Source organism: Grammomys surdaster, unplaced genomic scaffold, assembly GCF_004785775.1.
Source record: "Grammomys surdaster isolate TR1022 unplaced genomic scaffold, NIH_TR_1.0 339, whole genome shotgun sequence".
In the NCBI taxonomy this organism is placed as follows: domain Eukaryota; kingdom Metazoa; phylum Chordata; class Mammalia; order Rodentia; family Muridae; genus Grammomys; species Grammomys surdaster.
In genome coordinates this window covers 873,367-882,658 of record NW_021604758.1, presented here as the reverse complement: position 1 = coordinate 882,658, position 9,292 = coordinate 873,367, and the positions used below count along the sequence as shown (strand labels likewise).

General features: G+C 49.8%; 1 protein-coding gene across 1 annotated transcript in view; it reads left to right on the top strand.

The window, feature by feature from the left end:
• Positions 1–258: 258 nt before the first annotated feature.
• The window catches only part of Clptm1 (CLPTM1 regulator of GABA type A receptor forward trafficking), a 31,980-nt gene continuing 22,946 nt past the window's right edge, over positions 259–9,292 (top strand). The window contains exons 1-2 of the mRNA XM_028778711.1: positions 259–340; positions 8,878–8,990. Of these exons, the coding sequence (XP_028634544.1) occupies positions 269–340; positions 8,878–8,990 (185 nt within the window). The 5' untranslated portion in view covers positions 259–268. The remainder of the gene's footprint in view (positions 341–8,877; positions 8,991–9,292) is intronic.

The window sequence follows — 9,292 nt, the reverse complement described above, 5'->3', positions numbered from 1 at the left end:
AACCCATGAAAGAGCATTTTAGACCAGAAAGTTCAAGCACTCGGAGAAGTCACTCTCCGCTAGACCAACACCAATATCCGGAGATGAAAAGGAGCGGAAGTCGAGTACGGTGGCCGAGTCGGTCCTTCAAAAGGGCGTGGCTTGAAGCGCTCCATTCGGGTACGGAAGCCTGGTGGGGCGGGCTAAGTGTGAAATCTCGCGCGATCGCGCTGACGCCGTCAGGGACGGGGCGGGGCTGGCGGCGGGGGCGGGGACCCGGAGCAGGAAGATGGCGGCGGCGCAGGAGGCGGACGGGGCCGGCAGCGCCGTGGTGGCGGCCGGGGGAGGCAGCTCTGGTCAGGTACGGAGGCCGAGAGGTGCCTGAGGGGGCTCTTCCCCAGCGGTGGGCACTCCTGCAGGGAGTGTCTTGTCTTTTTTGGAGGAATCGGGTGCACCGGGGGCTCCATGCCCCAGAGGGACCTTGAATATTGGGCCCTGGCGGCGCCCGGCCGCCCAGGAGGCCGGACAGTGGCGGGAACCCGGCCCTGTTGCGCGCCAGATCCCCTGCAGGCTCGCGCCGGGCGTCCAGCGGACTCCTTGCTCGAGCTGAGGAGAGGGTGGCGCGGAGGGGCGCAGACTTGTAAAGCCAAGCGTCCTCGGTCCTCGACTGTGTAGTTCCAGGCTCCAACACTGTTGCGAGAGAGGTCTGGTGTTCCGGGTCCACTCCGCAGTGTCTGAGGTAGCGGGCAGTGGTTGGTTAATTGGGAGTTTTCAAGCTCAGGGCAAATACGGTAATTGTGGTGGATAAAGGGCATGGGCTGCGGAGGTCGTCCGACCCATTTCACAGACAGTGATCCGAGGGACAACAAGACGGAGGCGCTTGGAGAAGGTCACCCAGGTTAGCTTTGGCATCCGTTCTATGAAAAAAAGCTGACTGTGGGTGGTCCTGACCGAGATGGGCGCTTTTAGCCTAAGCTGATCAAATAGAGAAATTGGACCAGCCACGTTTGCCTTCTAACCCATTACTACTCAGACTAAACTGAGACCTCAGAGCATACCAGTTCGCTCAGGCACCGTGCAGGCTTCTGCTGAGATTGATGGAGTGACTGGAAGGTGCTGTCGACCCACCCACTGGGATGTCACTGACATGTAGGAGGCAGCTCAGGGGTGAGGAGTACCGGTTGGGAGGGGTGCATTAAGCTGGCTGGATGTGACCTTGGACAAGTTTCTATCTTTGGGTCTTTATTTCCTCAGGTTAATGGAGGAGTTGAGTGAGGGGGTCAGCCTTATGGCTGTAAAGATGTCTCCAGCCATGTCTCTGAAGTCAGGGGAGTGAGAGAGGAGACTGTAGTGTAAACAGACTAGGGAAGTGACAGAAGTCGAGATGAGGGGGGATGAGGGTTGTAGGATCTCAAAGGGCGGGAGGGGGGAGCCAGATACACTCACTTGAGGGAAGGTACGGGGGTAAAGTGATGAGGTAGAACCCAGCTTTCCTGGACTGAGTCTTTCTGACATTTCCAACCAGATCTAGGGTGTAAGCAGCTCAGGAAATTGTTGGTTTGTCCCTGCTGGGGTGAATACACTAGCTGGCTCTAGCAGGGACTTCCTAGCCTCTGTCTGATCCTTGGGAGTGGCTTCTTTAAGTTTCTGTTGATGATTGTCAGTGACATAAGAGAACATGGAGCTTCCAGTCACATGTGGAGCCTCTCTGGTTCCCATCTCTGCCCTAAATCTGTTGTTTGTGACTTTTGTCAGGGTCTTCCTATGAAGCTAGGGCTGGTGGTGACCTTCTGCTTCAGCCTTCCAAATGCTGGGATGACAGTCATATGCTTCTAATCCCAGCTCATGCTTGACAAGGTTTAATGGTCATCCTTTGGCCTTCAGGATAAAGTGCACTTTTTTCTCCTTTTTCTTTTTTTCCTCTTTTTTTCTTTTTTTAAAGCAGATCAAGATCTGGCATGAACTGGTTTCTTCAGACCAGACTAGGCTTTCTTTGTTCTTCTTTCTTTTGCTTTTCTCTCTTTCTTTTCTCTTTTTTCCTTTATTATTTATTTATTTATTTATTTATTGAGACTGTCTTTGTAGCCATCTCAAGTTTTTGTAGCCCTGGCTGGTCTAGAACTCAGAGTTCTGCCTGCCTCTGTCTCCCAAGTGCTGGAATTAAAAGTGTGGCCATTATATCCAGACTTGTTTGTTTTTGTAGCTCTGGAACTCACTCTGTAGCCCAGACTGGCCTGGAACTCAGAGATCCACCTGCTTTCGCCTCCCAAGTGTTGGGAATAAAGGTGTGAGCTACCATTGTCCAGTTTAAAAACATCCTTGGTTATTGACATTTTGAGTTGGCAAATTCTTCAATGTAGGGCTGCCCTGAGCACCTTAGGATGCTTAGCACTGGTATTTGCAGACTATGTCGGTAGCATGTGTATCCTTTCCTGGTTTGACAATCAAAAATGTCTAGAAGTTTCTCAATGTTGTTGGGGTGGGGGCAGGGGTGATGGAGGCAGGATCACCTGTACTGGAGAACCAGCTGACTGGGAGAATGTCATCTACTGTGAACCTCACTTCCTAGAGTGCTTCCAGTCTCCTTCCTTGGTCTGCTCTCTTGGGTCTTCTTGCCTGCTCTCTCACACAGGCTGTTCCTCAGGAACAGCCACTAAGGAGCTCACCCCAGCGGTGGCAGCCGGCGGCAGCTGTAGACACAAGGCATGTGCAGGATCTTGGGAGGTTGGGCAGTTTGTGGTTTTGTTTGATGGAAGACAAGAGTCTCACCATGGAACCCAGCCCAGCCTCAGATTCAGAGTTCTTTTGCCTCAGCTTTCTGACATGACTTGCCCCTCTCCCTGGATGATCCTTAGTCCTCAGATCTCAGGTGTCCTTTCCCTAAGAAAGAAATCCTCTCAGACTGGGTGAGCTGTGCCCTTTGGGTTCTCCATGGGTTCTGATGGCCAGGCCTGTCCACTGTGTGTTGTGACTGTCTCTTCCACTGGACTTTTAGTCAGTACTATATCTCTAGTCCCCCTCAGGTCAGGCCTGGGCAGGGGAGATGGTAAGTTGGAGGAAGTTTGTTTTGTTTTATGGTAGAGGCAGTGAATTCCCCAGATTCCTGCATGCCTATCAAGCACGCACTGAGCTCCAGCCCCAGTCCATCAGTGACAGGTGCTCTACACTGACACACCTCCACAGCGGTGAGTGGCTGTTGAACTAGAGGCCGTGCTGAGATGAGAGTCTGAGGTGGTCATGGTGGGTCTGAGCAGTCCTTGAGGACATGGTCCTGTAAGTGGCCACAACTGTTAACCAGACTGGTAGTTGTTCCTGGAGGAGGGTCTGAGCTCGAGCAGACAGAGGCAAGAGCAAGCAGGAGCTGTGCGTCCTTCCCTACTGCCTTCACCGTCTCTGCTGGCGTAGCAGGCCCTTCTCTTGCCTGTGTCCCTGTTCCTCTTCAGGCCGGCTGTGCCAGCCATTCCCTCAGCTGATACAGGCCGTGGGTAGAACGGGCTCTCCTTTCTTGGACCTCACGTATCTTCAGTAAGAGATGGGGACACAGTAACAAAAATATACCTGGCCGCAGATGGCAGGACTTAGATGTATAACCGGCGTGTGTGGGGAGTGAGCAGTGGGTGTGTGGGAGAGCCGCCATTCAAACAGGGTCTTGGGGAAGGCATCCCAGAGAAGGTAGCACTCTATTAAAGATCTGAAGGAGGGACAGGAGGAATCACAACCCTGTAAAGGAAAGGCCATGGATGTAATGGAACTCGACTGTGCAGAGGCCCTGAGGTAGAAGATGCCCGGTGTGAGGAAGAGCATCAGATGGGCTAAGCATATGGCCAGAGGAGCAGGGAGGCACGGTGTACCAGGCTTTGGTGAGGAGTGGGCTTTGACTCTGAAGGCTGGGAGCCCCAGGAGGGTAACCTCTCTGTCGAGGTTTAGCTTAGATACCTTTACATTTGTCGAATGTCAGTGCAGGGTGTAGTGATACACTCTGCAGTGAGTCTGTCAGTTTGGTATCAGTAAATTTGTCTCTAGGGGCTGGTTCCAAGGTTCCCTTCCTTCAGTTTCAATATCTCAGATGCACAAGTCCCTCTTGTAAAAGACTGTTTCCATGTAACCTGCATGAGGCCTTCCCATGCCTCATGGATTGGAAATGCTGTGAAGTCGCAGCCAGGTTATATTGGTTAGAAGGGCGTGACAGTAAAAGGTCTGTAAATGCAGGGCAGAAGCAATTTGGTTTTGTCTTTTTTTTTTTTAATTTTTAGGTTGATTTATGTGTATGAGTATTTTGCCTACATGTATATATGTGCACCACATGTTTGCCTGGTGCCTGCAAAAGGTCAGATCTCTTGGAATGGATTATAGATGTTAGTAAGCCATTGTGTGTTACTGAGAACCAAACTGGTCCTCTGCAAGAGCAGCAAGTACATATAACTGCTTAACCATCTCTCCAGCTCTCAGTGTTCTGGAACTATGTAGACAAGTCTAGCCTTGAACTCACAGAGATCCAGCTGCCTCTGCCTCCCAAGTACAGCATTAAAGGCATAAGCCGTCAACAAGCTTTACTGTGTTGTAGGAAGAGGACCTCATATGTCAGCTAGGATGGCCTTAGACTTAAGGCAGGCAGTCCTGCAGCCTTCCTTCCCGAGTTGGCATTACAGGTGTGCAGTTGAGAGCACTGGGGCTGGGAAGGCTGTTGACATAGATGAGTAGATAAAACGGTGGCCAGGGAAGCCTGGCAGCCCGCGTTTGATCCCTGGAGCCTATAAAGGTTGAAGGAGAACTTTATGTCTCCGAACTTCACATACACGATGGAGCCCACATACACACCATACATATATACAATGATAATAAGTAAGTATTTACATGTTTACTTCTTTGAGACAAAGTCTATATGGAGCCTTAACTGACCCGGAATTCTACATGCAGTCCAGGTTGACTTCAAACCCACAGAGGTCTTCGGAGTCTGCCTCCTGCCTCCTGGATGCTTGGATTGCAGGAGTGGACCATCACATCAGCTAAACATTTTTTTTTTTCAGGGCCTAGAGAGCTGGCTCAGACACTAAGAGACTGGACTGCTCTTGCAGGACACCATAGTTCAGTCCCCACCACCCACATTGGACAACTCTCAAGTCACTGTCTGTAGCTCCAACTCGGGCTCAGCATCCTCTTCTGGCATCCAGGGGCACCTGCATTCACATGTATATACCATGTGCCTGCACACAAGTCAAAAGATATTCTGGACAATGGTGGTACACACCTTTAATCCTAGTGCTTGGTGGACAGAGGCAGGAGGATCTTTGAGTTGGAGACCAGCCTGGGTTCCAGGATAGCCAAGGCTACATAGACCCTAACTCAAAAAACAAAGCATTTAGCAATAGATGGATGGATGGATGGATGGATGGATAGATAGATAGATAGATAGATAAAATCTTTGGAAGGCTCAGCACTTAGGAGCATTGACTGCTCTTCCAGAGGACCAAGTTTTGATTCCCAGCACCCATGTGGTGGTTCATAACCTCTGTGACTCCAGTTCCATGGGATCCCATGTCTCCTCTGGCCTCTTCAGGGTCTGGATGTGTACACGATGCAGACATACATGTAGGCACAACACCCACACGCATCATATTTTTAAAAGGGCACTTGTTCTTGTCCATTCACACATGGAAATGGCTTAGGGACCGATGAGATGGAGCAGTGGGCAAAGGTGCGCACTGCCAAGCCTGTCAACCTGAATTTCATCCCTGGAACTCACATGGCAAAAGTACAGAGCCAACTCTCACAAATTGTCCTCTGACCTCCACACACACGCTGTGGTATATGTCCCCACCTCCCCATAAAATAAAAAACATTAAGAAGGAAAAGAGAAATGCTTGTATGTACTTCATTTCTTGTGTATGAGTGTTTGCCCACATGTGAGTATATGTGTCACATGCATACCTGGTACATGTGGAGGCTGAAAGAGGGTATCGGATCCCCGAAACTGGGATTACAGATAGTCTTGAGCTATTACGTGAGTTTTCCTGTCTCTTGACTCAGGATTCTTCCTTGTCCTCCCAGTACTGGGGATAGGACCCAGGGTCTGGTGTATCCTGAATTCTGGGAGTACTGAGTCATGCCCCCACCCCACCCCCATGGTGAAATCTAGGCAGGCAGTAGCTCAGAGCTGGCCCCTGTTATCCCACATCCCAGCAGCACTTTGAGTGGCATACCTTATGGGTTTGGTCTGCTTGTCTGTGGATGTTTTCTCAGCTGGATTGTCCATCACTGTAGGAGATGAGGTTTTTTTTTTTTTTTTGGTTTTTCGAGACAGGGTTTCTCTGTGTAGCTGTGGCTGTCCTGGTACTCACTCTGTAGACCAGGCTAGCCTCGAACTCTCGAACTCAGAAATCCGCCTGCCTCTGAGGAGATGAGATCTTAATAGCAGCCAGATGTGACTTTAAATCCTGGCCTGGCCCCCACCTCTCTTCCTGACTCTGAATCTATCCAGACTTGCTAGAAACCTGACCAACCTCAGCATCCTCAGAGTGAGGACCTTAGAGCTGGACATGTCTGCTGGCCCTCATCCTTTCCCCACCACTAAAACACCTTTCCCTGGGTTACCCATGTGACTGTTTGGCCTGAGAGAGTCACTGTGATGTCAGTCCAGTCTTTGTGGGTTCCTACTTTTGTCTTGGTGGCTGTCACCATCTGTGTATTTCTCCAAAACGTATTTCTGTTTATCTTATTTTAGAAAGAACATTGAATTGAGTATGCCATACGAATGGCTGGGGAGTCACTGGAATACTGCCTGTATGTTTACCTTAAAACAAACAGACAAGGCCAGGCATAGTGGCACGTCCCAGCTAGAGACAGGTAGATCTCTGTGAGTTTGAGGCCAGCGTGGTCTACAGAGCAAGTCCAGGACAGCTAGACTTTTACTGGCTATTACACAGAGAAACCTTGTCCTGAAAAGACAAAAACAAACAAACAAACAAACAAACAAACAAAATCAATTAAAAACAAAAAAACCCAGATAGAGTGGTGGTGCACACCTTTAGTCTTAGCACTTGGGAGGGAGAGGCAGGTAGATCTCTTGAGTTTGAGGCCAGCCTGTTCTGTTCTACAGCCTGAGTTCCAGGATAGCCAAGGCTACACAGAGAGACCCTGTCTTGTAAAAACAAAAAGTAACCAAACAAAATCAGGCAGATAGATGATAGGTTGATGGTTGATAGGTAGGTGATAGAGGACTAGATAGGTAAATAGTTGATAGGTAGGTAGGTAAATAGACAGTAGGTTTTTTTTTTTTAAGACTTATTTTATTTATTTTATGACTGAATGCACAGTTGCTATCTTCAGACATCCCATAAGGGGGCATCAGATCCCATTACAGATGGTTGTGAGCCACCATGTGGTTGCTGGGAATTGAACTCAGGACCTCTGGAAGAGCAGTCAGTGCTCTTAACCACTGAGTCATCTCACCAGCCCTAGACAGTAGTTTTGTTTTGTCCTTTATTTCTCTCACGTCTTCCTTCCAAGTGCTAGGCTTTAGGTGTCTGCCCTGTCCATGGCGGCTTTACTATTTGCTGTGCTGCTGGTGTGTTTCCCTTGACTCTGCAACCTGGGCCACCAAGCTCCTGGGCTTAATGGTTACTACCTAGTTCAGGGTCTGGTGCACAGTAGGCATGCTTGTCACACAGTAGGTATGCAGAACAGTCCTGGGAGCCCACGGAGGAGAGCATTTCTGTTCACCCTGTACTAGTGTTTTCACAAGTCTGTTCTCAGGACAGAAGGGGTGACATGCCTATGACATGCTAAGGTGTCTCAGGCAAGAACTATTGGGAGAACTACAGCTGAGATCTACTCAACCCAATTGTCATCCCCTCCCTGTCACCTCGCTGCTGTTGTCCTGCACTTTGGGACATAACAAGGAGGCTCTCTTGCTGAATGGGGGTGAGAGGTAACAAGTGACACCTGCCCTGCTCCATAGCTGTTCTGTTTCCTGCTGTGAGGTGATAAGGAAAGATGGGCAGGATTGGGGTTCAGGGACCTGGGGGAGAGGGCTGGGCAGTGGAGCCTGAGGACAGTGGGTATGGGTGGCTCAGGGGCAGGGAGCACTGTAAGTGCTGACTTTCCAAGTGTGGATTAGGTGCTGGTTCTCTGCTGTGTCCGTGGTGGTGTGAGACCTCCCCCCCTTTTTTAAAAGATTATTTATGTTATGCATATGAGGGCTTTGCCTGCATGTACATACGTGAACTATATGCGTGCCCAGTGCCTATGGAGGTCAGAAAAGAATATTAGATCCCCTGCAACTGGAGTTACAGATGTTTGTGAGCCACCACGTGTGTGCTGGGAACTGGACCTCAGTCTTCAAAAAGAATGGCCTGTGCTCTGAGCTACTGAGCTATCTTTATAGCCCTCAGGTCCTACCTTTTGAAGGTTGACAAGATGGGACAGCCAGTGGGAGAGACTAACATAGGAGTGGAGCCAGCAGTGTCCAAAGAAAGAGGCTTCCAAATGACCCTGCCCTGGACTCTCTTCTTCCTGGCTGTCAGAGTGTCTCTGCTTCTGAGAGAGATCTTGTGTTTTGAGATGGCCTATGTTGTCTTGTGTTTTAAGACAGACTTTGAACTCTGGCTCCTCCTAGTCTTACCTCTGAAGTACTTAGATTATAGGCATGTGCCGCTCTGCCTGGTGAGAGATGATTTCTTTTCTTTCCACGTTATCCCCACCTGATTCTTTGTCTTTGGTGTCTTGCTCCTGAGTAACCCAGACAAGTATCTTAATCTCTCTGAGCCTTTGTTTGCTCAGTTGCAGAGTGCAGTTATATTCAGGGTTGGTGCTCCACAGGCTGTGCGGTGACAAAGTCTCGGCTTCTAAACTCAGGGTACCCTAATCAGCTCCTTTACCCTCCTCTCTATTCTCCTGTAGGTGACTAGCAATGGCAGCATTGGGAGGGACCCAGCAGCCGAGACCCAGCCTCAGAACCCTCCACCCCAGCCAGCCCCCAACGCCTGGCAGGTCATCAAAGGCGTTCTCTTCAGGTGAGCATGTGGGCTTGGGGTTCTCACTCTGCAAAAAGCAAGGCCTGGGGAGAGGGAGCTGTGACCAGGATTAGCACATCTCTACATTGGTCGGGGGTCTGCATACACAGGGGCCTCAGGACCTATGTGCCAGAGAAGGACCTTGTGGATAAGCCATAGCCTCTCATAGTCTCACCCCAGTAGCCACCTTCTTCAGTGGTGGTTGCTGATCCCCTAAGAGCCCTCCTGGACAACATTCAGACTAAAATGGATTTGTTCTTTCTTTCTTTCTTTCTTTCTTTCTTTCTTTCTTTCTTTCTTTC